General features: G+C 45.5%; 1 protein-coding gene across 4 annotated transcripts in view; it reads right to left on the bottom strand.

The window, feature by feature from the left end:
• Positions 1-26,720, bottom strand: part of HIPK3 (homeodomain interacting protein kinase 3) — a 323,948-nt gene that overhangs the window by 10,835 nt on the left and 286,393 nt on the right. For all 4 annotated transcript variants that reach the window (XM_069223525.1, XM_069223524.1, XM_069223527.1 and 1 more), the window contains exons 14-15: positions 25,659-25,894; positions 24,715-24,842 (exon numbers count right to left, since the gene is read on the bottom strand). In XM_069223525.1, coding sequence (XP_069079626.1) covers positions 24,715-24,842; positions 25,659-25,894 — 364 coding nt within the window. The remainder of the gene's footprint in view (positions 1-24,714; positions 24,843-25,658; positions 25,895-26,720) is intronic.

Below are 26,720 nucleotides of genomic sequence, written 5' to 3'. Positions count from 1 at the left end.
CTTTGAACTCTGCACCTGACCGGCCCTGAGCTGCTGGTGTGGTAACTTTGGGATTGCTCTGAACCCCCAACGGTGGGCTACCTTAGACCCCAATTTGAACCCCGTAGGTGGTCAACTTACCTGCAAGAACTAACAATAACTTACCTCCCCTAGGAACTGTGAAAATTGCACTGTGTCCACTTTTGAAATAGCTATATGTGTTTTATGTAAAAAGTATATATGCTATTGTGATTATTCAAAGTTCCTAAAGTACTTACCTGCAATACCTTTCAAATGAGATATTACATGTAGAATTTGAACCTGTGGTTCTTAAAATAAACTAAGAAAATATATTTTTCTATAACAAAACCTATTGGCCTGGAATTGTTTCGGAGTGTGTGTTCCTCATTTATTGCCTGTGTGTATGTACAACAAATGCTTAACACTACTCCTTTGATAAGCCTACTTCTCGACCACACTACCACAAAATAGAGCATTAGTATTATCTCTTTTTGCCACTATCTTACCTCTAAGGGGAACCCTTGGACTCTGTGCATACTATTCCTTACTTTGAAATAGTGCATACAGAGCCAACTTCCTACATAAGGTATCCAAATTCTATGACCTCTGGAGGCAGAAGGCCAGGTTGAGAAACCTGAAGTCAGGGTGCCTGGTTCTACATGAGACTGTCATACCTGTTAGGGAGCCTCTTGTGGCGACCCAAAATGAATTCGAACAGAATGGTGAACCAGGACTAGCAGGCCCAGGTGGGAGCTGTAGAAAGCAGTCTCTTTATATGGTATACCAAAATGAGATATGTATGTGTGTATTTGGAAAATATCACTTACCCAGTGCACATCTGTTCGTGGCATGTTCCGCTGCAGATTCACATGCTGTGCATATACTTCTGCCATCTAGTGTTGGGTTCGGAGTGTTACAAGTTGTTTTTCTTCAAAGAAGTGTTTTCGAGTCACGGGATCGAGTGACTCCTCCTCTTCGGCTCCACTGCGCATGGGCATCAACTCCATGTTAAATTGTTTTCCCGCAGAGGGTAAAGTAGGAGTGATAGAGTATAAAGAAAAGAGATGCCCATGCTAACGGAATGTTAAATATATGTACAAATGTTGTTAACTTAAATGACTACAGGCTGCCGGGAAGGTGGGAGGGTGCATGTAAATCTGAAGCTGGAACATGCCACGAACAGATGTGCACTGGGTAAGTGACATTTTCCGTTCAATGGCATGTGCAGCTGCAGATACACATGCTGTGCATAGACTACAAAGCAGTTTGCCCTCCCATAAAAGCGGAGGATAGCCTGTATGAGTTGAAGTTGTTTGAAATAATGTTATGAGTACAGCTTGACCTACTGTGGCTTTCTGTGTTGCTAAAACATCTACAAAATAGTGTTTAGTAAATGTATGTGCTGTTGACCAAGTAGCTGCTTTACATATTTCAGTCATTGGTATGTTTCCCAAAAAAGCCATTGTAGCACCTTTTTTCCTTGTGGAATGTGCTTTAGGAGTAACTAAGAGTTGTCTTTTGGCTTTAACGTGGCATGTTTGGATGCATCTTACTATTCATCTTGCTAGTCCTAGTTTTGAAATGGGGTTAACAGTATGAGGTTTTTGAAAGGCTACAAACAGCTGTTTAGTTTTTCTGAATGGTTTCGTTCCATCTATATAGTACACTAGTGCTCTTTTAATGTCTAATGTATGTAGAGCTCTTTCAGCCACAGAATCTGGCTGTGGGAAGAAGACTGGTAGTTTGACCAATATGAAAAGGTGATACCACTTTTGGTAGAAATTTAAGGTTAGTTCTTAGTACAACTTTATGTTTGTGTACTTGTATGAACGGTTCTGCAATAGTGAAAGCTTGATTTCACTGACTTCGCAATGATGTAATTGCGACTAGGAAGGCAACCTTCCATGTTAAGAATTGCATTTGACATGAGTGCATAGGTTCAAATGGTGGGCCCATAAGTCTGGTAAGCACTATGTTTAAATTCCAAGAAGGAACTGGAGGTGTTCTGGGTGAAATTATGTGTTTTAAGCCTTCCATGATGGATGATAGCAGGAACTCTAAATAAAGAGCTGTGCTGTACATTTCGCAAATATGCGGAAATTGCAGTAAGATGTATTTTTATGGAAGAGGATGCTAAATTTGATTTTTTTGAATGAAGTAAATAGCATACAATACATTGTATTGATGCTGTAAGAGGGGCAATCTGTTTAGATTGACAGTAACATTCAAACCTTTTCCATTTGTTAGCAAAGCACTGTCTAGTAGTGGGTTTTCTTGCTTGCTTAATTACTTCCATACATTCTGATGGTAGTTGTAAATACCCAAATTATTTGACCTCAGGAGCCAAATCGCAAGATTGAGTATGTTGGGATTTGGGTGCCTGATCTGCCCTTTGTTTTGTGCCAACAGGTCTGGTCTGTTTGGGAGCTTGGAGTGTGGTACTACTGACAGGTCTAACAATGTTGTGTACCACGGTTGACGTGCCCACGTTGGTGCTATGAGTATCATACTGAGTGTGTTTTGATGCAATTGGTTGACAAGAAATGGAATGAGTGGGAAAGGGGGAAAAGCGTAAGCAAATATCCCTGACCAATTGATCCATAGAGCATTGCCCTTGGATAGGGGATGTGGGGGTCTGGATGCTAAGGTTTTTGCCATTTTGCATTTTCGCTTGTGGCGAACAGATCTATGTTTGGTGTTCCCCATTGTTCAAAGTATTTTTGAAGTACTTGAGGGTGAATCTCCCATTTGTGTGTTTGTTGATGATTTCTGATGAGAACATCTGAAAATTGGTTGTGTATCCCTGGAATGTATTGTGCTACCAGGTGAATTTGGTTGTGTATTGACCATTTCCAAATGTTTTGTGGTAGGAGGGAGAGTTGGGACAAATGTGTCCCTCCCTGCTTCTTTAGGTAATACATGGTGGTCATGTCTGTTTTGATCAGGACATTCTTGTGAGTGAGAAGAGGCTGAAAAGCTTAGAGTGCAAGGAAGACAGCTAACAACTCTAAGTGGTTTATGTGTAGCTGTTTGTGTGGGGCATCCAATTCTCCCTGGATGTTGTGATTGTTGAGGTGAGCTCCCCAGCCAATCATCAATGCATCCGTTGTAATTATGGTCTGAGGCAGAGAGTCTTGAAATGGCACCCCTACCTCTGGAGTACTGGCCTCTATGTGTTCTTAAAACCACCTCGTTGGTATTGAGGTTGGTAGGCCGGTTTTGGTTGCGATGTGGATGCTTCTGCAGTTTGAGCCCTAAATCCACCTCTAAACTGGGTTCCCGAAATGATGCCCTGTATTGTGTGGTGTATAGTGCACCGATGCTTTTGCGGGGTCTGAATCTTTACGAAATGTTTCAATTGCAGTGTCCACCTCTGGGCCCAAAAGCTGTTTTTTGTTGAACAGCATATTCAACACTGCTTGTTGGATTTCGGGTTTGAACCCGGAGGACCTGAGCCATGCATGCCTCCTGATTGTTACAGCAGTGCTGACGCTCCTGGCAGCTGTCCGCTGAGTCTAGGGCAGACCTAATTTGGTTGTTGGTGATGGCTTGCCCTTCCTCCTCTATCTGCTGTGCCCTCTTTTGGTGCTCCTTGGGGAAATGCTGAATTTTAGCTTTCATCTCATCCCAATGGGCCCTGTTGTATCTAGCCAACATCGCTTGTGAGTTGGCTAATCTCCAATGGTTAGCTGCCTGGGATGCCACTCTTCCCTGCAGCATCAAATTTGACTCTCTTTCTCTAGTGGGGGTGCATCACCTGACGACTGAGTTTGCCCTCTTCCTGGCAGCGCTTACCACTACTGAGTGTGGAGGGAGTTGCTGAGTTATATAGACAGTATCAGAGGGAGGTGGCTTGTATTTTTTGTCTACCCTGGGAGTTATTCAGGCTTTGACAGGCTGGCTAAATATTTAATCAACATGTTTCAGCATGACCGGGAGCATAGGGAGCGACTGGTATGTTGTGTGTGTGTGGAGGAGAGTGTGTTGAACAAAAAATCATCCTCCAAAGGTTCAGTGTGCATGGCGACACTATGGTATACTGCAGCCCTAGCTAGTACTTGTTTATATCCTGTACTATCCTCTGGTGGTGAGGGCTTAGAGGGATAGCAGTCTGGGCCGTTATCAGGAATGGAATCTGGATCATAAATATCCCATGGGTATACATTTTCTTGTTGCGAGTCAAAAGAATGTGATGGTGATTGCATTGGTGTAGGACTGGTAGGAGGAGAGAGATGCAGGTGTGGAGAGTGAGGAGGAGAATGAGGAGGAGAAAATCGAGGAGGTGGTGGTCTCTCCTTAGTCTTTAGTACTTTAGCTGGAGTCTGTGCAGTGTCCAATTCCTCCTGAAAGGCTAATTTCCTCTTAAGCTTTAGAGGAGGTGCTGTTAAGATTCTGCCAGTTTCTTTATGGATAGGAATCTTGGCTTGCCTTTCGTCCATTACTTCTAGTATTGGCTATATTTGGGAGTCCTCCTCAAAAGTTTTATGGCTTTGAGTGCTTTAGAAAGTCCATGCTCCTCAGTGTAACTTGCTCTTTTCGGCTCCGAAGCTGGCTTTTTCGATATCAAAAAAGATGGTGTTGTGGATGGTCTCTGCTCTGACAGGGATTTCTGAAATTTTGACTCGGAAGAGTGGTGTTTGCTCGAGTCGGAGACTGAGCTTTTGGCCGACTCCGATGGCTTTGGCGGAGTGGCTTTTTTCGGTGCCGAACCGGGGGTTGGGCCACCAGGTGTCTTCTTTCGGGTCAAGAAATGGCCTTCCGGCAGTGGCGTCCCCAGGGCTTTATATTTCGGTTTAGATGGTACAGGGGCAGGCATACTCACGTACTGTCCTGCCGTGACCGGTCTGTCCTCCTTGGATTCCTGGTCAGAGTCGGATCCTCGAACGGAGACTGCAATCTGCATGATCTCTTCCTCCTCGACGTCCAGATGTTCAGAGCTTTCGGACGCCATTTCGAGCCCTCGTGCTCTTCTGTCCTGAAGAATCTTTTTTGATCGAAAGGATCGGCAGGCCTCGCAATTTTCTTCCCGATGATCTGGGGAAAGGCAAAGATTACAGACGAAGTGCTGGTCTGTATAAGGGAATCTGGCGTGGCACGGAGGACAGAATCGGAATGGAGTCCGATCCATGAGGCTTCCAGATGGACGGCCCGACCAGGCTCAAGTTGGGCGCGCGTGCCCAAAAAGGTGAGTAGAGATGTCTGTTCCGACGGTACCGAAGTGTCGACAGAAGATGTAACGCGATCTATACAATACAGTCGAAATATGAAGCGTTTTCAAAGTTTTCCAAATTGAACTATCGGAGCGAAAGGAAACACGATTGAACCAGATGGGAAAAACACTCTAACATGGAGTTGATGCCCATGCGCAATGGAGCCGAGGAGGAGTCACTCGAATCCGGGACTCGAAAACACTTATTCGAAGAAAAACAACTTGTAACACTCTGAGCCCAACACTAGATGGCAGAAGTATATGCACAGCATGTGTAGCTGCAGCTACACATGCCATCGAACATATATATATATATATATATATATATATATATATATAGATACACGCACATACACATATATATGGAAAATGTCACTTACCCAGTGTACATCTGTTCATGGCATGAGACGCTGCAGATTCACATGCTTTGCACATCCCGCCATCTAGTGTTGGGCTCGGAGTATTACAAGTTGTTTTTCTTCGAAGAAGTCTTTTTTGAGTCACGAGATCGAGGGACTCCTCCCCTTTCGGCTCCATTGCGCATGGGTGTCGACTCCATCTTAGATTGTTTTCCCCGCAGAGGGTGAGGTAGGAGTTGTGTATTATAGTAATAGTGTCCATGTAATGGAGTAAATATGTACGTACATAATGTGGTTTCAAGCGATATATTTACAAATGTTCAAGATAAACTTCAAATGGCTACAGGCTCCCGGGGAGGCGGGCGCATGTGAATCTGCAGCGTCTCATGCCATGAACAGATGTACACTGGGTAAGTGACATTTCGATGGCATGTGTAGCTGAAGATACACATGCTTTGCATAGACTATTAAGCAGTTATCTCCACAAAAGCGGTGGCTCAGCCTGTAGGAGTTGAAGTTGTTTGAAATAAAGTTCGTAGTACTGCTTGTCCTACTGTGGCTTGCTGTGTTGTTAACACATCCACGCAGTAGTGCTTGGTAAACGTATGAGGCGTAGACCTGGTGGCTGCCTTACATATTTCAGTCATTGGAATGTTTCCTAGAAAGGCCATGGTAGCACCTTTCTTTCTAGTTGAGTGTGCCTTTGGTGTTATAGGCAGTTCTCTCTTTGCTTTGAGATAACAGGTTTGAATGCATTTAACTATCCATCTGGCAATGCCTTGTTTGGATATTGGATTCCCTGTATGAGGTTTTTGGAAAGCAACGAACAATTGTTTTGTTTTTCAAATTTGTTTTGTTCTGTCAATGTAGTACATTAATGCTCTTTTGATGTCTAATGTATGTAGTGCTCTTTCAGCTACAGAATCTGGTTCTGGAAAGAACACTGGTAGTTCTACTGTGTGATTTAAGTGGAACGGTGATATGACTTTTGGTAAGAACTTCAGATTTGTTCGTAAAACTACTTTATGCTTGTGTACCTGAATAAAGGGTTCTTGTATGGTAAATGCCTGTATTTCATTTACTCTTCTTAGAGATGTGATGGCAATTAGAAATGCTACTTTCCATGTTAAGTATTGTATCTCACATGAGTGCATGGGTTCAAACGGTGGACCCATGAGCCGTGTTAAGACAATGTTGAGGTTCCACGAAGGAACTGGTGGTGTTCTTGGTGAGAAAATTCTTTTCAGGCCCTCCATAAAAGCCTTTATGACTGGGATCCTAAATAGTGAAGTTGAGTGCGTAATTTGCAGATAAGCTGAAACTGCGGTGAGATGTATTTTAATGGATGAAAAAGCTAGCTTTGACTTTTGTAAGTGCAGTAGGTAGCTAGCTGACGATGTCTTTAGCAGAAGTGTGTAAGGGTTGAATTTGTTTATTGTGGCAGTAATAAACAAATCTTTTCCACTTATTTGCATAGCAATGTCTTATGGTTGGTTTTCTAACCTCCATACATTCCTGTGTAAGGTCTAGATCAGTGCTCCCCAACCTTTTTATCGCCTCGGACCGGTAAATGTTTGATAATTTTACCGTGGCCCGCTTGTTTTAATTGCAATGAACTGCGCCTCGGCCGCCCGCCACAGTGAAATGATTTGAAGTTCCTCGGGCGGCCCGGTGCCGATTGATCCACGGACCGGCACCGGTCTGCGGCCCGGGGGTTGGGGAACACTGGTCTAGATGTCCGAATTCTAAGACTTCAGGAGCCAAATTGCTAGATTCAGCGATGCTGGATTTGGGTGTCTGATTCTGTTTGTGTTGAGTTAATAGATCTGGTCTGTTTGGTAGTTTGACATGAGGCACTACTGAGAAGTCTAGTAGTGTTGTGTACCAAGGTTGCCTTGCCCAAGTTGGTGCTATTAGTATGAGTTTGAGTTTGTTTTGACTCAATTTGTTTACTAGATATGGAGGGAGTTGGAGAGGGGGAAAAGTGTATGCAAATATCCCTGACCAACTCATCCATAACGCATTGCCCTGAGACTGATCCTGTGGGTACCTGGATGCGAAGTTTTGGCATTTTGTGTTTTCTTTTGTTGGAAATAGGTCTATTTGTGGTGTTCCCCATCTTTGGAAGTAAGTGTTTAGTATTTGGGGTTGAATCTCCCATTTGTGGATCTGTTGGTGATCCCGAGAGAGATTGTCTGCTAACTGGTTCTGAATTCCTGGAATGAACCGCGCTATTAGGCGAATGTGGTTGTGAATCGCCCAATGCCATATTTTCTGTGCCAGGAGACACAACTGTGAGTGTGTTCCTCCCTATTTGTTCAGATACTACACCGTTGTCATGTTGTCTGTTTTGACAAGAATGTGTTTGTGGATTATTATAGGTTGAAATGCTTTCAGCGCTAGAAATACTGCCAGTAGTTCTAAGTGATTTATGTGAAACTGTCTTTGCTGAGTGTCCCATTGTCCTTGGATGCTGTGTTGGTTGAAGTGTGCTCCCCACCCTATCATTGAGGCATCCGTTATTACGTATTGAGGCACTGGGTCTTGAAAAGGACGCCCTTTGTTTACATTTATAGTGTTCCACCACTGAAGCGAGGTGTATGTTTGGCGGTCTATCAACACTAGATCTTGAAGTTGACCCTGTGCCTGTGACCATTGTGATGCTAGGCACTGTTGTAAGGGCCGCATGTGCAATCTTGCGTTTGGGACAATGGCTATGCATGAGGACATCATGCCTAGTAGTTTCATCACTATCTTGACTTGTATCTTTTGTTTTGGGTGCATGGCCTGTATTACATTGTGAAATGCCTGTAACCTTTGTGGACTTGGAGTGGCAATCCCTTTTGTTGTGTTGATTGTCGCTCCTAAGTATTGTTGTATTTGACACGGCTGAAGGTGTGACTTGTTGTAGTTGAGTGAGAAACCTAGTTTGTGAAGGGTTTCTATGACATACTTTGTGTGTTGTGAACACCGTTCCTGCGTGTTGGTTTTGATTAACCAATCGTCTAGGTACGGGAACACATGTATTTGCTGTCTTCTGATATGAGCAGCCACTACTGCCAGGCATTTTGTAAAAACTCTTGGCGCTGTTATCCCGAATGGCAACACTTTGAATTGGTATTGTACCCCTTGGAATACAAACCTTAAGTACTTTCTGTGTGAAGGATGTATCGGTATATGGAAATATGCATCCTTTAGGTCTAGTGTTGTCATGTAGTCTTGTTGTTTGAGAAATGGGATTACGTCCTGCAGTGTCACCATGTGAAAGTGATCTGATTTGATGTAGATATTTAATGTTCTGAGATCTAATATAGGTCTTAGAGTTTTGTCTTTTTTGGGTATGGGAAAGTACAGTGAGTAAACTCCTCTTCCTCTCTGATGAATTGGTACCAACTCTATTGCATCTTTTTGCAACAACGCCTGGACCTCCAGTTGTAGAAGATCCATGTGTTGTTTTGGCATATTGTGTGTTTTCGGTGGGACATTTGGAGGGAATTCTAGAAATTCTATGCAATAACCATGCTGGATAATGGCTAGGACCCACGTGTCTGTTATTTCCTCCCAGTTTTTGTAGAACTTGGTTAGTCTCCCCCCCCCACTGGTGTTATGTGTTGGGGATTTGTGACACCGAAGTCACTGTTTATTTTGTGGAGTTTTGGGACTTTGGAACTTCCCTCTACTCTTTGGGAACTGTCCCCGAAAACTTCCCCGCTGGTATTGGCTCTGATAAGTGGGCCTTGTTTGTGAGGTTGTGGGTTCTGTGCTTTGTCCTCGAAACCCCCCTCGAAACTGTGATTTCCGAAAGGTGCCTCTGCTCTGTGGGGAGTAGAGTGCGCCCATGGCTTTTGCCGTATCAGTGTCCTTTTTAAGTTTTTCCGATAGCAGTGTCCACCTCTGGCCCAAACAACTGCTGTCCGTTAAATGGCATATTCAGCACGGTAGGTATTTCCGGCTTGAATCCAGATGTATGCAGCCATGCATGTCTCCGTATTGTCACTGCTGTGTTTACAGTCCTAGCAGCTGTGTCTGCTGCATCCATTGCTGACATTATCTGATTGTATTTCCGGCTTGAATCCAGATGTACGCAGCCATGCATGTCTCCGTATTGTCACTGCTGTGTTTACAGTCCTAGCAGCTGTGTCTGCTGCATCCATTGCTGACCGTATCGGATTGTTCGAGATACTCTGTCCTTCCTCCACCACTTGTTGTGCTCTCTTTTGGAACTCCTTGGGAAAATGTTCTATAAAATGTTGCATTTCGTCCCAATGAGCCCTATCATATCTCGCCAACAAGGCCTGTGAGTTGGCAATGCGCCATTGGTTGGCTGCCTGTGCCGCCACTCTATTCCCCGCCGAACTTACGACTCTCTTTATCTGGAGGTGGTGCATCAGAGGTGTGTGAGTTCGCCCTCTTGCGCGCTGCCCCTACTACCACTGAGTCTGGTGTTAACTGTTGTGTGATGTACACAGGGTCTGTTGGTGGCGGTTTATATTTTTTCTCCACCCTTGGAGTAATGGCCCTTCCTTTAACAGGCTCCTCAAACACTTGTTTGGAGTGTTTTAGCATTCCAGGTAGCATGGGGATGCTCTGGTACTGGCTATGTGTGGACGACAGTGTGTTAAATAGAAAGTCGTCTTCAATTGGCTCTGCATGCAGGCTGACATTATGAAACGCCGCTGCTCTTGACACCACCTGTGTGTAGGCGGTACTGTCCTCAGGTGGTGACGGTCTAGCTGGATAACAGTCGGGACTGTTATCTGACACTGGTGCATCATAAAGATCCCACGCGTCTGGATCATCTGACTCATCCCTGTATGAGTTGGGGACTGCATCATTGGTGGAGTGGCTACCGGTGGATGGTTGTGGAGAGCGTTGTGGAGATGGTGGCGGGGTTTACTTGTCTTGGCACCTTTGCCTGTGGCTGCTCGTCTTTCTCTTGGAAGGCAAGTTTTCGTTTCATTCGTATCGGAGGGAGAGTACTGATCTTCCCTGTCTCCTTTTGAATGTGGAGCCTTCTTTGGGTGTAATCTGGCTTCATTGTCTCTAGCTCCTGTCCAAATCTATGTGTTTGCATTTGTGAGGACAGGCCTTGTTCCTCTGTGTAGGAACTTGTTTTCGGTTCCGAGGCCGGATGTTTCGGTACCAAAACCTTTTCGGCTGCTTTTTTTGGTTCCAACAACACTTTTTTTTTTGCTCTTCGGCGTACTGATCTCTCGGTGCCGACTTGTTTCGGTGCCGAGATTGCTCTGACCCGGTGTCGAGTCTGCTCTGTGCCGGTATCTCGACCGGAGTTGGATGACTTCGACACATGCATGCCCTTTTTCGGTGCCGATGGTCGGTCACCTATTTTATGGGTTAAGCCATGGCCTGTTGGCGGTGGCGTCCCCTGGACTTTTGTGGTCTTCTTGTGAGTTTTATGTTTCGACGTCTTACTCACGGTTTTAGGCGTTTCTTCGGGATCGAGCTCGTCCGAGTCCGACTCCTGGATGGAGAAGCTTTCCTCTTCCTCCTCCAAATGCCTTTGTCCTGTCGGTGCTGACGCCATTTGCAGTCTTCTCGCTCTTCGGTCTCTTAATGTCTTCCTCGACCGAAACGCTCGACAGGCTTCACATATATATTCTTTGTGTTCTGGAGACAAACACAAGTTACAGACCAGGTGCTGATCTGTATTCGGATACTTGTGACATTTTGGGCAGAAGCGGAATGGGGTCCGTTCCATCAGCCTTGAAGATACACGTGGCCAGGCCGACCATGCCCAGACAGGGGATCGAAAAAACTCCGAAGGGCCACCGGAGCTCTTCAAAAATCGGTGTCGATCTGTAGTAACTAGCCAGATACCGAACGCAAACAATACCGTCGATTTTTCTGAGATTCTAACTATCTTTCCGAACCGAAACACGGAGCGAAAAGGAACACGTCCGAACCCGATGGCGGAAAAAAAACAATCTAAGATGGAGTTGACGCCCAGACGCAATGGAGCCGAAAGGGGAGGAGTCCCTCGATCTCGTGACTCGAAAGACTTCTTCGAAGAAAAACAACTTGTAACACTCCGAGCCCAACACTAGATGGCGGCATGTGCTAAGCATGGGTATCTGCAGCTACACATGCCATAGAACATATACATATACGTGTGTGTGTGTGTGTGTGTGTGTGTGTGTAGTTGAGCAGCCGAGAGGAGTGTAGGAAACTTGCAAATACACAGTGTTGGAAATGGCCTTTCTGCAGGGTCATCCCCAGACTTTTTGCCTTCCTCCTCTTTTTCCGACCTCATTTTCGCTGGTTTTAAGACTCTGCACACTTTACCACTGCTAAACAGTGCTGAAGTGCATATGCTCTCTCCATTTAAGCATGGTAACATTGGATCATACCCAACTGGACAATTTAATTAACTTTTAAGTCTCTAGTAGAGTGCACCATATGTGCCCAGGGCCTGTGGATTAAATGCTACTAGTGGGCCCTCAGCACTGATTGTGCCACCAACTTAAGTAACCCCTTAACCTTGTCTCAGGCCTGCCGTTGCAAGGCTAGTGTGTGCAGTTTCACTGCCAATTCAACTTGGCATTTAAAAGTACTTGCCAAGCCTAAAACTACCCTTTTTCTACATATAAGACACCCCTAAGGTATGTCCTAGGTAACCCATAGGGCAGGGTGCTGTGTAGGCAAAATGCAGGACATGTACCTGGGTAGTTACATGTCCTGGTAGTGTACAAATCCTAAATTCATTTTTACATTGCTGTGAGGCCTACTCCCTTCATAGGCTAACATTGGAGCTGCCATCATACATTGTTTGAGTGGTAGCTGCTGATCTGAAAGGTGTAGGAAGGTCATATTTATTATGGCCAGAATGATGATACAAAGTCCTGCTGACTGGTGAAGTTGGATTTAATAGGACTATTTTTAGAAATGGCACTTTTAGAAAGTGAGCATTTCTCTGCACTTAAATCTTGTGCCTTACAATCCACGTCTGGCTGCGTTTAGTTTATAGCTCCCTTGTGCATTCACTCAGACACATCCCAAACACAGGATACTCAGCCTCACTTGCATACAGCTGCATTTTGAATGGGTCGTCCTGGGCTAGGAGAGTGGAGGGCCTGACACTTGCATGTCAAAGGACAGTAGCTTGACCTCACACAAATGACTGCCGCTCCCCCCCCCCCCCTCTCTCTCTTTCTGGGACACTGGCAGACAGGATTGAACTGAAAGGGGACCTTGTGCATTTCTAAGCCACTCTTTGATGTCTCCCCCACTTCAAAGGCACATTTGGGTATTTAAACAGGGCCTCTGCCCCAACCAACTCAGACACTTCCTGGAGAAGAAACCTGAACCAGAACCTGCATCCTGCCAAGAAGAACTGCCTGGCTGCCCAAAGGACTCACCTGTCTGCTTTCTGTGAAGGACTGCTGCCTTGCTGTTGCGCTGTTGCCCTGTTGCCCTGCTGCTCTCTGGCTGCGGCGAAGAAGTGCTCTCCAAGGGCTTGGATAAAGCTTGCCTCCTGTTCCCTCAGTCTCAGGACCAAAAAGACTTCATCTCTACAAGGAGGACTCCTTGTGTGGCAAAATTTAATGCACAGCCTGCCAGAAAAGACGCAGAGTCTGCACCGCCGAACCGGAACGACGCAGACCGACTTCGCATCGAGAAGATAAACGCAGCGCCAGCGTAGCAAACGGAAATTTGGCACACAGCCCACCGGAAAGATACACAGCCGAACCGGAATAACGCAGCCCGACTTCCACAGAGGAATCGACACAGCGCCTGCCACGCAGTAGAAAATTAGAAGCAACGCCCACCGAATCGACGCAGCTCCTGTGACTTCATCCCACCAGCGCAGGAATTCAACATATCGCCCCCGGGGCGTCTGAAAACCCCGCAACCCGAAGAGGATCCACGACTGAGCGCCGGAAATCAACGCACAGCCGTCCCTGTGTGAAAACTAAACAACGCATCGGCATGTGCGGACCGAGAAATAAACGCACACCCCTTTGTTTCCATGCATATCCTCCTCTGCGGATCTTTGCGGAGATTTGTCATGCAAACCAGATACTTTGTGCTTGAAAGAGACTTTATTTCCTTTTAACAGACTTAAGACACTTTATTTCACTTTTACAGTGTGTAAGGAAATGGCTCCCTGTTGCAGTTACCCCCCACTTTTTGCCTGGTACTGATGCTGACTTGACTGAGAAGTGTGCTGGGACCCTGCTAACCAGGTTTGGTATCAAACTTCTCAGAATAATAAACCCACACTGATGCCAGTGTTGGATTTATAAAAAAATGCACACAGAGGGCATCTTAGAGAAGCCTCCTGTATTTTACTCAATTGTTCAGTGCAGGACTGACTGGTCTGTGCCAGCCTGCTGCTGAGAGACTAGTTTCTGACCCCAGGTGGTGAGGGCCTTTGTGCCCTCTGAGGCCAGAAACAAAGCCTGCTCTGGGTGGAGGTGCTTCACACCTCCACCCTGCAGGAACTGTAACACCTAGCAGTGAGCCTCAAAGGCTCAGGCTTCGTACTACAATGCCCCAGGGCACTCCAGCTAGTGGAGATGCCCACCCCCCTGGACACAGCCCCCACTTTTGGTGGCAAGTCCAGGGGAGATAATGAGAAAAACAAGGAGGAGTCATCCACCAGTCAGGACAGCCCCTAAGGTGTCCTGAGCTGAGGTGACCCCTGCCTTTAGAAATCCTCCATCTTGGTTTTGGAGGATTCCCCTAATAGGAATAGGGATGTGCCCCCCTCCCCTCAGGGAGGAGGCACTAAGAAGGTGTAGCCACCCTCAAGGACAGTAGCCATTGTCTACTGCCCTCCCAGACCTAAACCTACCCCTAAATTCAGTATTTAGGGGCACCCCAGAACCTAGGAAACTAGATTCCTGCAACCTAAAGAAGAAGAAGGAGGACTGCTGACCTGAAGCCCAGCAGTGAAGACGGAGACGACAACTGATTTGGCCCCAGCCCCACCAGCCTGTCTCCTTACTTCGAAGAAAACTGCAACAGCGACGCATCCAACAGGGTCCAGCGACCTCTGAAGCCTCAGAGGACTACCCTGCATCTAAAGGGCCAAGAAACTCCCGAGAACAGCAGCTCTGTTCAAGAAACTGCAACTCTTTGCAACAAAGAATCAACTTTTAAAGACCTCACTTTTCCCGCCGGAAGCTTGAGACTTTCCACTCTGCACCCGACGCCCCCGGCTCGACCTGCGGAAAACTAACACTACAGGGAGGACTCCCCAGCGACTGCGAGCCCGTGAGTAGCCAGAGTTCACCCCCCTAAGCCACCACAGAGACGCCTGCAGAGGAAATCCAGAGGCTCCCCCTGACTGCGACTGCCTGCTTCAAGGAACCAGACGCCTGGAAACCACACTGCACCTGCAGCCCCCAGGACCTGAAGGAACCGAACTCCAGTGCAGGAGCGACCCCCAGGCGACCCTCTGCCTAGCCCAGGTGGAGGCTATCCCGAGGAGCCCCCCCTGTGCCTGCATCATTGAAGAGACCCCCAGGTCTCCCCATTGATTCCTATTAGAAACCAGACGCCTGTTTGCAATCTGCACCCGGCCGCCCCTGTGCCGCTGAGGGTGTATTTTCTGTGCCTGCTTGTGTCCCCCCCGGTGCCCTACAAACACCGCCCCCCCACCCCCCCGTTTGCCCTCAGAAGATGTGGGTACTTACCTGCTGGCAGACTGGAACAGGGGCACCCCTATTTCCATTGAAGCCTATGCGTTTTGGGCACCACTTTGAGCTCTGCACCTGACTGGCCCTGAGCTGCTGGTGTGGTAACTTTGGGGTTGCCTTGAACCCCCAACGGTGGGCTACCTTAGACCCAACTTTGAGCCCTGTAAGTGTTTTACTTAACTGTGAACTTAACAATTACTTACCTCCCCCAGGAACTGTTGATTTTTGCACTGTGTCCACTATTGCCATTTGTGTCGAAACTGTACATGCTACTGTGATTATTCAAAGTTCCTAGAATACCTGAGTGAAATACCTTTCATTTAAAGTATTGTTTGTAAATCTTGAACCTGTGGTTCTTAAAATAAACAGATATTTTTCTATATAAAAACCTATTGGCCTGGAATTGGTCTTTGAGTGTGCGTTCCTCATTTATTGCCTGTGTGTACAACAAATGCTTAACACTACCATCTGATAAGCCTACTGCTTGACCAGACTACCACAAAATAGAGTATTTGGAATTATCTCTTTTTGCCACTATCTTACCTCTAAGGGGAACCCTTGGACTCTGTGCACACTATTTCTTACTTTGAAATAGTATATACAGAGCCAACTTCCTACACAGTGATATCTGAACATATACTTATTGCATTTTAATCGTTTTGGCCTGCATCTTATCAGATAAATATTATACATTTTTCTAAACACTGTGTGGTGTATTTTTGTGGTGGTATATGGTGTTATTGTATGAATTATTGCACAAATACTTTACATATTGCCTTCTAGGTTAAGCATGACTGCTCAGTGCCAAGCTACCAGAGGGTGGGCTCAGGATAATTTGGATTGTGTGCGACTTACCCTGACTAGAGTGAGGGTCCTTGTCTGGACAGGGGGTAACCTGACTGCCAACCAAAGACCCCATTTCTAACACACAGTCAATAAATGAGATACACGACTCAAGGAGATCCACACCAATTTACAAAAATAAAATGTATCTTTATAAATGTTTTGGCACCAGATTCAATACAATCAGTTAAGTACATTTTGCAAGAGAAAGCTCTACAGTTCAGAAAAAGTCAACACTTTGTTGTTCCTCCTTCAGATAACATTGCAGCTTTCAAGAATCACACAAACACAGCAAACAGGTACAGTGGATTCTATTAGTCTAAGAAGCTCCATGAATCAATGCTGCCTGAGCCACCTGCGGGCTATCGGAAGGGGACGAGTGGACGGGGTCAGGACCACACCAACAGGACACATTGGTTGACACGGAAGCAGCTAGGTGCAGAGGTGTAGTGTGGTGTTAGGTGCCCAATAGCAGTCCATGGGGGTCGGTCAAGTTGGAAAGAGGCTGCAGGTCAGGACTAGGTGTCCAGTTTGGGTGAGCCAATGAGTGGGCTTAGATCTTGCAATGCTTGGGGACATAGGGACACCAGTGGTCCTCTTCTGCTCGGTCTGGTGTGGCAGGGACAGAGGGTTCTTGGACCGCTGGGTGTCCATCACCAGTGATGGTCGCGGTGGAGGGGGCCTACAGAAATGGGTTGCAGGTGTGAACTAAGGAACTAGTCTAGTTGAACAAAAAAGTGGGCTCAAGTCTCACGAGCCTGGGGGACACAGACACCAGTGGTCATGTTTTCCTCAGTCTGGGGGTGTCCAGGTGCAGTGGCCAGTCAGGGTTGCAGTCAACGGAGATGGTTGAGGTGGGGCTTGCACAAAGAGACTGCAGGCATCGAAAAGTGATGGTCGCAGTGGGGAAACCCCTAATGGACTGTCACTGGAGAGGCTAGGGACCAGGGTGGCACTGTTGGCCCACTTCAACATGGGCTGGGAGACTTGGGTGGAGTGGTGCTGTCTGGCAGCAGTTTTGGTGATCCATAGTCCTCTTCAGCAGTTCTTGGGTGCCTCTAAGGATGCAGGGGAGCAGCTTCACGGCTCCAAAGGAGTTCCCTGGTGCTTGTGTGAAGGCTGGCAGTCTTTCTTACCAGGCTTTTGGAAGTTTTAGCAACTTTGACTGAAATGAACTGGGTTCCTGCTAACCAGGTCCCCAGTGCCAGTGTTCCTTCCCCAAAACAAGACACCTAGGCACTTGATCCTTAAGTGACCAGGCCCTGCAGCACCTCGTATAAGTCCCTAGTAATTGGGTCGAGGTACTGCAGAGGGTCCCTGGGAGCTGCAGCACAACTTGTGCCACTCATAAGGGACACAGCACCAAACTCACGCAGACTACCGTTGCAGGGTGCATGACAAAGTGCTCCCTACAGGTGAAAGCACGACACGGCACACAGACTGAGTGCCTTGTCCCCTAAATGCTGTATATAAAATTTGCGAGACTCACCCATATATCAGGCCTTACAGCCCTAAGGCACGGTGCATTATATTACATATATGGGCACATCAGCAAGAGCAGATATGCCCCTGCTATGTCTTAGTCGATTTTTGACATACTAAGTGAACAGTGAAGCCATTTTAAATACATGCGCTGGTCACTGGTCAATATGAGTTCCCCATCTACATGATGGCTGCACTGAAAATAGGGGTGTTTGTTATCAAACATCTTGCATTAATGAATTCACTGATTCCATTGATGGATTTAATAATACATGTACTCTGAGGGCACCTTAGAGGTGTCCCCTGAAGCTGGTATCAAACATCTCATATTAATAAACCCTCACTAAATGCAGTGTTCGGGGACATGGCACACACGCTGTGTGCCATGTTGACTTTTCACTTTTAGCTGCACCAGGACACACGTTCTGCAATGGCAGTCTGCATATGCTAGGTGAGGGGGTTGTTGAGGGTGGCACAATACATGCTGCAGCCCTTGGGGACCTTCTTTGGTACCCATGCCCTAGCTACTAAGGGTTACCATTTACTAAGGGCTTATAGGAGTGCCAATGGTATGGCCAATTGGGGCACTGTTTTAGGGAACGAGATCTGGCTCTGGGGACCTGGTTAGCAGGAACCCAGTGCACTGCAGTCAAAATTGCATCAGATACTAGGCAAAAGGTTTGGGTGACCATGTCAAAAAGGAGCTATCAGGATGAGGGATAGAGACATCTGACAAAGCCTCCGAAACACAAGCGGAAGCAGTGGGAGAGGAGGAAAAACACAGGCATATATCCACGACAAGCTCATCCACCGAGGACTGATTTTGGACTGTGGGTGTGAAAACCTGTAGGTGAAGTTTGGACATTTGGTGTTTTCTGCTTTGGCAAAGAGGTCTATGTCTGAAGTCCCACAACCGGAAATAATGTTGGAGGACTTGCAGGTGGAGTTCCCACTCGTGGGCTTGTTGCTGCATCCTGCTTTGGCGGTCGGCAAAGTTGTTGACAATTTCCGGAAGGTACTATACTAACCGATGAATTTGGTGTTGGAGAGCCCAGTGCCAAATGCTCTGGGCTCGCTGCAAGAGTCGGGAAGAATAAGTGCAGCCCAGTTTCAGAAGGTAATACATGACTGTCATGTCGTCTCAATGGACTAGAACAACCTTGCCTGTTAGGTGAGGTAGGAGAGCTTTTAGCGCTAAGTGAAGAGCTAAAAGTTCCAGGTAATTTATGTGAAGGTCCTGGTATGTGGGCTCCAATTTGCCTTGGACAGCGAGGTCCCATGAGGGAAGCGTCTCCTGTCACAATCATCTGTGGAACTGAGTCGAGGAAAGGCTGCCCCTGCAACAGGTTGTTCGTGTTCCACTGCTGCAGAGTGACAAGTGCAGCTGCCTATCCTCACTAAATTATCTCAATGACCCTCTGCTTGAGACCACAGTTGTGCTAAGCATTCCTGCAACAGATGCATGTGTAACCTGGCAGGGGAACTATGGCAATGCAGGAGGCCATCACAGCAAGGAGGCGCATGACTGTGCTGACTGACCTCGCAGTCTAGATGGAAAAGAGGGAGCACTGCTTTAAAGGACTGGTTCGTGGCAGGGTTTGGATACTCCAAGCCAACCGCAAAGCTGAGTACTGTCCAGAGGTAGGAGGAGGGAGTTCGTGGTGTTGATGGTAAAACCTAACTCGTGAAAAAGACTTTTTGTGATCTTTGTGTTTTGGAGGCATAGCTGGCGGTGGCAGTCTCGAACAGCCAGTCATCCAGGTAAGGTAAGGTGAGCAGCCACCACCGTAAGGCATTTAGCCATTCAGCGAACACTAAAGGGAAAGTGGTGACTGTGAAAGGGAGCACTCTGAACTGATAGTGCTTGCCACTGACCACGAATATGAGTTATCAGTGATGTGTAGGGTGTATTGGGGAATTAAAACGGGTGTCTTTCAGGTCGAGAGTGGGTGTCTTTCAGGTTGAGAGAGGGCAAGAAGTCACTTTGTTGCAGAAGTGGAATTATATCCTGAAGATTAACCATGTGAAAGTATGCTGAGAGAATGGATTATTTCAGGGACCTTCGGTTCAGAACTAGTCTGAGGGACCCGTCCTTCTTGGAAACTAGGAAATACAGAGAGTACACTGCTGTGCCCAGTGGATGGTGAGGGTGGGTAATTGGGGGGGGGGACTAAGTCAGGGAATTGTGGTGGCAGCTCCTTAAAGAGAGTCATCTTCACTCTGCCTTTAGAATTACTGCCCCTGTAGGAAGCTTCAAAGAAGCCCCTGGGAGAGGACTGCTTGGCTGTGGATGCTGGTAGGACATGAAGGGAGGTGGTATCTGAGCTCCCGTGATAGGGTATGTGACAAAATGAGCCACAAGGAGCAATAGTTTGAAGAGGGTACCAATCGTCTTAGCTGTCTCCATATCTGTTCAATGTTTTCCAAAGTTTGATCCATCTGCAGCCCAAATAGATGTTGTCCATCAAATGGCATGTTATGCAGGGTCTGCTGGGCTTCCAGTCTGAAGCTGGCGAGATGAAGTGAATTGTGTCTGTGCAAAAGTACACTGGAGTTGAACTCCCCCACACCCTGGCAGCAGTGCCTGCAGCCACCAACATGCAACAAATTGTGGTTTTAGATATCTGCTTCCCCACAGAGATGAACGTGTATTCCTTTAGAAGATGTTGGAGGAGCTCCTCCAACTCAGCCCGGTGGGCACAATATTATCCAGAGAGCAGTCCAATGGAATTAGTAATGCACCAATGGTTGGCTGTTGCACAGCCACTCTTACCAGTGATGTCTATGCATATGCTCTTTCTCCAGTCGTGGGGAATCACCAATAGCCTGGGAATTGGCTCTCTTAGAAGCAGTAGTGACCACCAGGGGAGTTTGTTTAATTTCCAGAAGTCTAGGATGAGTTGCCAATCCCCTTTTTTTCTTTTTGATCTGGAAAAACAGAAGTTGAAACTCATGTCATTTTGGGGATGGGGAACTTTTTCTATTGCTCCTTTGGCAAGCATGGTGAGGGCTTCTTTTCTGAGTAAGTGAAGAGGAGGTGGGTGTGCTCCCTTTGGTGAAGTGGTCAGAGGCTTCTCGATGAACTCCAAGGTATGACTGTGGGTGACAAGATATAATACCCATCTGTCTGATGTTATTTGCCACCACTGCTGGAGGAAGTTGGCAATATTTCGCACCCAATGTTTGTGATGGGTTGAGCGGTAGCCAGCAACTGGTTGAAGTCACTGTTTGCAGACGGTCTCTCAACCCAGGCCCTGCTTCCATCTAGGCCCTTGTTTGTTGTATGCCGCCGTGGGTGGTTGGCGATAGGGCTTTTGTTGGTAAGGTAAGAAGACTATATTGTGATTGGAAGGGGGTGGTACAATTGGAAGTGCTGGTGTCCTCCTCTATATGTTAAGAAGCCTCTTCGACATGCTCCAAAGAAAAGGGCAGTTCTTGAAACTGAAGTGCCTAGAGATTTACTTTTATCTGTTTTGATGGCTAACAGAGAATCATCGATGTATTTGCCAAAAATGGTTTCATCATATGCCATATTCAAGATTTTATATTGCACCTCTGGCCAGAACGTTGTCGCTTTGAGCAAACCATGTTGCTGCTTCCACTAGCTGGCGGAAGCCCTGGAGGCTATGTCCACTGTACAGTCTATGATCTCTGATGAAGTGCACTCACTTTCATGCAAGATCTTTCTTGCCTCTGATTTTCTGTCCTCTGGCACCAGTTCAATGAGGGCACTAATGTCAGACCGCATCTGCCTATAGTAGCGACCTAAGATGGCCAGGAGTTGGCCACACGAACCATGATGGCAGATATGGTGGAGAAAGGCTTCCCTATATTGTTCACTTGCCTGTCCACCTTGTCTTATGGAACAGAGATAGGAGTGAAGGGGTTTTTACAATGGCATTGAGCAGCTTGTGAAATTACAGTCTGGCTTGTGGTGTCCTAGGAGACAAGCAAAACTACTGCTACAGTTGCAGGGTTCCTCATAATCTTTGTGTTCTCTTCTCATATGTAGAATGGAGATGGCTCATACTGGTTTCTTTTCTTGCTCTTTAAAATCGTAGAGAAAGCAGTCAGACTGCTTGACTGATATCCACAATTGGAATCTTGTCGCCCACCTCCCCATTAAATTGAGAAATCTTCCTGTACACCTCACCTTTAAATTTAGAAATGCAGGAGGTGGTGGAGTGGGGATTAGGTAATCACCCGATTCATATAGGGCAGTCTTGGTTTGTCCAGAATTTCTCCCTCCTCCCTGTCATCTTCTGATGACCTTAGGGGGAGCTGGGATGTTCAATGAAAGCGTCATCCTTGGTGTTATAGGCAGAGAGATAGGTATTGGAGGTCCGGGAGTGGAGGTGGAACTGTAGGTTGTTATTGTGGAGATTCAGGACACCTTTTTATGGTAGTCCTTCAGCACTGCCTTGAGGTCTTGAAACTGAGACATAGGCAATTGAACTGCATCCTCTGGAGAAGGTGATTCACCATAATAATGGTAATTTTCTCCATAATGTCTTGTTTTCTCAGGGTAGCATGCCTGTGGGTTATAATACTGTCCATAATATTTTCATCCTCTTCCTCCTGGTATTTCACATGGAGTTCAGATGGGAAATGGCTGTTCTGAAAGGGCCTTCATCCTCAGACTCTTCAATATCCAGAAAATGGATTGGTGGAAGAGGAGATACTCTGCTGGGTGAGGTATGTTCAGGTAAGAGGAAAGTCTTTGCAACTTTTAGTGTCATCGACTGACACGATGGAAGTGGGCAGTAACAGCTGAGGTTGGCAAGTGATTTATAGTGGCGTAACTGCTCTTCTCGCCGTGGAAACAATGCTGTCTAGGCAGTAGCTTTGGTGTGGCAGTTGACAGAGCCTTCATCAACAAGACTGTGGTAACTTATCACAGACTATATTGCTGGCAGCGGTGAGGCTACCGTCAATAGGAGTTTAGAGCAGTTTGGTGCCTTGTTGACAGATTTGAACAGGCTTTTTGAGGACGAATTCCAGTTTTAACAGAGTACTAGGCTCAGATGTGGCAGTCTGAGGTGATTTGTCTTTTCTTCCCCTTCTTTGAGCTGTCCTTGGCAGACACCTGGTAGGATGTTTTAAGGGCCTTTCTGTCTTCCTCTGAAGTCTACTGGTCATGAGACCTTTCTCTGAAATCTCTTCAGATATGTGGAAGAGGCAACACTATCCTCCTCACAAGATGGAGATCTTTGCATCTTGGCTTTCTGAAGCCACATAAGAAGCCTCCCCTCCCCTTCAAGGTTTTGGTGGAAAAAGTACTATAGACATTACAGTCCTTTACCTTGTGCGGAGGATAAAGCAAAGCAGACAGTCCTTGTGTGGATCATCCACATGGAGCCTTTTATTACCACATGTCTTGCAGGGCCTGAGGAGGCCTTTTTTTAATGTCTCAGACATGGCAGAAGTAGTAGTTGTTTCCAGAAACTGGTTTGAAGAAAACTGAGCAGAGCTCAGGGAGACTCCCTTCACACAACATGCAATAGAAAATCTGGGGGACTGGAGCCTCTATTATAAGGGTGCTAAAGGCTGTAGCCTATATAGCTGGACTTTGGGTCTTTTCAAATGATGTGAATAAACTGTTCAAGTGAATGTCCTTTCATATTTTCTTTTATAGGTTTTCAATACTGCTTTTTGTTGTAGCATGGGACTCCCACTTCGATGACCGGGAATTATTCAAGCCTGGTAATCTATGAAAGAACTAATACAGGAGAATCTCTGGAACACTGAGTCAGACTCTGATGGAAGCCTACAAGCTTGCCACTGTTTTTGTTAGGGAAGTTGACTGATGCCTCAACGTCGATCCATGTCCTTGACATTGCATGGTGTCTCAATGTCGAAGAAGCCCTTGATTGCAAGCAAGAAGGTAGGTGAGGTACCTCTCCTCGATGTCACAGACATCGAACGGGAGCATTGTTTTTCCTCCAGACTGTCTCTTTTTGGATCTCCCTCTGTGGGAGCCCTCAGAGTGTGACTTAAGAACAATGGCAGTGTGCGCGATCTCTCCTCGTCCCTCAGACGTCTAACCAGCCAGGGAATCTTGGTGTCTGCAGAGCTCCACTTGGCCATAGAGATGAAATTTCTCTCTCCCCCTTCAAAGTGCACCTGGAGAGGGTCTTGCAGTTGGGGGGGACATGTCTTGAGAGCCCAGCAAACATAGGATACTGATCTTGTGCAAAACTAATTTTGGAGTTTTTCTGCCACATTCTGGTCAGTTTGCAAAAAGATGGCATTTGAAAAAAAGGATTCAACTCAGGAAATTATTTGAAAAGTGCTCTACACCCTAAAGGATTTTGAGATAATCAGTCGTGGAAAAGCTACAGATAAAAAAAATGGTGAAAAACCTTACAAAAGGTAGAGCTCTACTACAGGAACCTGTCAGCAGGAGCTGCAAAAATAGAACTGATTAAACTGCAACCTACAGGGCATGAGGGGACTGGAGCTCAAGAGGCCCTTAAAAGCGTAGTGTCCTATTTTAATGGTTTCAATGCTACAGCCTATGAAGGATACACTGGTATGTATTTCCTTAACTTACTTCAAAAAGAAGTAAAAAGAGTTTGTGACTGATATTTTTAAAAGGTCACTTTTATTCTCACTTAAGTGACTTTTTAAAGATATGAAGTAATTCAATTAGATATGTAATATAGCCTGTTCTTAAGACCGAAAAACATTTAACTTGTCCGTCAGCTATATTTTCTGGCCTTTCTGAAGTAAGGGGAATTAGAGGTCACTTTGAAAGACTGTACTTGCATACCCGCACATGGGCGGGGCTATTCAGTGCTTATGATTACCAATGGTGATCCTCTTAGTCAGAAATATTAATTCCACACTCTTGACCACTAAATTATAACATGTTAATATTTGTGACTGTTGTGCAGTTTAGTTTGCATACAAATACCAACTTTCTTAAATGATATTGGCACTGGTAACTAACGGGATGTTCATGAAAGTTATACTTGACAACTAAGACATTTATTTTAAATATGAAATATCGAAGGTTTGAAAAGGGCTGCTGTCAATGAAGTCCGAAAATTGCATACGTATACCAGAAACCAATCACCAAAGAAAAATGATAAAATAAAATCATTCAAAGAAACCTGTTCAAGTTAAATAACACAAATAAAGTATTAAAAACACATACCTGGCTGAAATTCAAATGCTGTTGCTGGAATGCAGATGCCAATTTATGCTGTCGATGACCCATGGCTGGTGGATGGTTGATTCTTCCAGGGGCAGACCTACCTTTAACCAGTGGCTGGAATACAGGTTCTGAAATATAGTTAAAAAAACAAGTAAAACAGATGAAGGTTCAGATTCAACAACAGACATGCCTTAGAAAAGATAATGCAGATAGTCTGGGCACACAAACCCAGCTTTTGGAGGATTCAACATATTCGAAATGCACAAGTACCACAGCCTATCAGGGCTTCACATTTAAATTTATGGTATAAAACCACATTAAGTATAGCATGTTTTTCCCCCCCATACGTTTTCTTAAAATTTGATTGCTCAAGGCCATTTAGATTTCACCCAGGTCACTAACTGAGCAATTCCTTATTTAAGGCAAAGCTTCAGAGTCTGTTTTGAAGTTATGTAATCAATGGATAAAATAAAAATCCAGGGTGAGGTCTTTCACGTCTACGTATCATTTCTCTTTCCCCCAAAAGACCGCTAAATGGATCTAGAAACTGTTCACACTTTGAACCTTGGCAGTGAGTATTGGTGGTGTTTTAGGCAGATAACGTAATGGATGACTGGAGGAAGGAAGCACAGGATTGCTACCAAACAGGAAAAACAATACCTTAGACTCTTAATAAATCTAAACATGTACAAAAAGCATTCACATTTTAGAAAATCCAATAGCCTTAATAAATAAACCAAGTGCATCAAGCATGCACTGGAAGAGTGCAGGTTAATGTACAAAGCCAGCTTGGAAACCTATGTCAAGTAAAATATCATTAGACAGTGTCTGTACTTTCAGTGCAGATACTGTAAATGTACAACGGAACGTGCTTGTTTTAAACTTTTGACATTTTATAATGCAGAAGATCAAAGATGATGCTACAATTTGAAAAAAAAGCCTACCTGTATTGGACAAAGGATGGGAATTCAATCTGTTATTTTCAATTCTTATTGGGGGTACCACCACAGTGCATATAGCTGGTTTGGTTTCTGTGGTATTTGAGGCTTGCGTTTCTGCATTTTGATTGGTGTCTCTAACAAAATTGCTTTCTTCAAATGGGCTGTCATGTCCTGAAGAATCTGATGTTGGAGAGCCATCAACTGTATCACACCCACTCTCAGGATCATCTTCTGACATGCTAGAATACAAAACCCTCAATTATACGTTATGTTGGATAACACCAGGAGACACCATTTTTCTTAGGTAATTCTCAATCTTTGAGCAATGTATTTCACACGTACCGCGATATTCAATATCAAAGTGGAAGCCAAAACAAAAAGGTCACTGTGAAAATATATAGTGCACATTAAAATTGTCCATTGCCAGTTTAAAACCAAAATGTCTGTTGTGAAGGAAGACAAAACCAGGAAACCCTCAAAACACAATTGATAGAACTGGCTGCAAACTGCAACAAAAGGCCATGGACGGACAAAATACAGGTACACTTCTAAGTGTATCTTCCACTTAAGTGAGATGCCCCCTCTACCTCATTATGCATATGTACTGCTTCAATACCAATTTAGAATTACTAGGTTTCAAGGTTTTTTTCAGTATACAGAAACCAGGCTAAAAGACCAATGAGACACCCGATTTCTTTTAACCATTAAATAGGTTGTTATGAGCCAGGACACCCTGTATTCACTTTATGACAGACAGACAGAAAAAGACAGAGACACACACAATGTATAAGCTTTCTCACTGAATGTCTTCCAGTGGTTTCAAAGCTCATTTCATAGAAAAGAGTTGTAACAAAAGTATTTCCCATAATTCACACTGCTGATATAATTTGCAGGATACTTAGTTTTGCAGCAAGAATCCTTTTTTGGATTCACATGCAGTGCATCTATTCTGCCATCTAGTGGTTGAGTTCGGAATCGTGTCTTGACTTTTCTCTTTTTAGGTCGAGCATAGCAGTGCACAAGCGCTGCTTTTCCAACGTGTTGATAAGTATCTGAGCTTTTAAC

Source organism: Pleurodeles waltl, chromosome 3_1 (assembly GCF_031143425.1).
Source record: "Pleurodeles waltl isolate 20211129_DDA chromosome 3_1, aPleWal1.hap1.20221129, whole genome shotgun sequence".
In the NCBI taxonomy this organism is placed as follows: domain Eukaryota; kingdom Metazoa; phylum Chordata; class Amphibia; order Caudata; family Salamandridae; genus Pleurodeles; species Pleurodeles waltl.
This window is presented reverse-complemented; position numbering and strand designations above follow the sequence as displayed.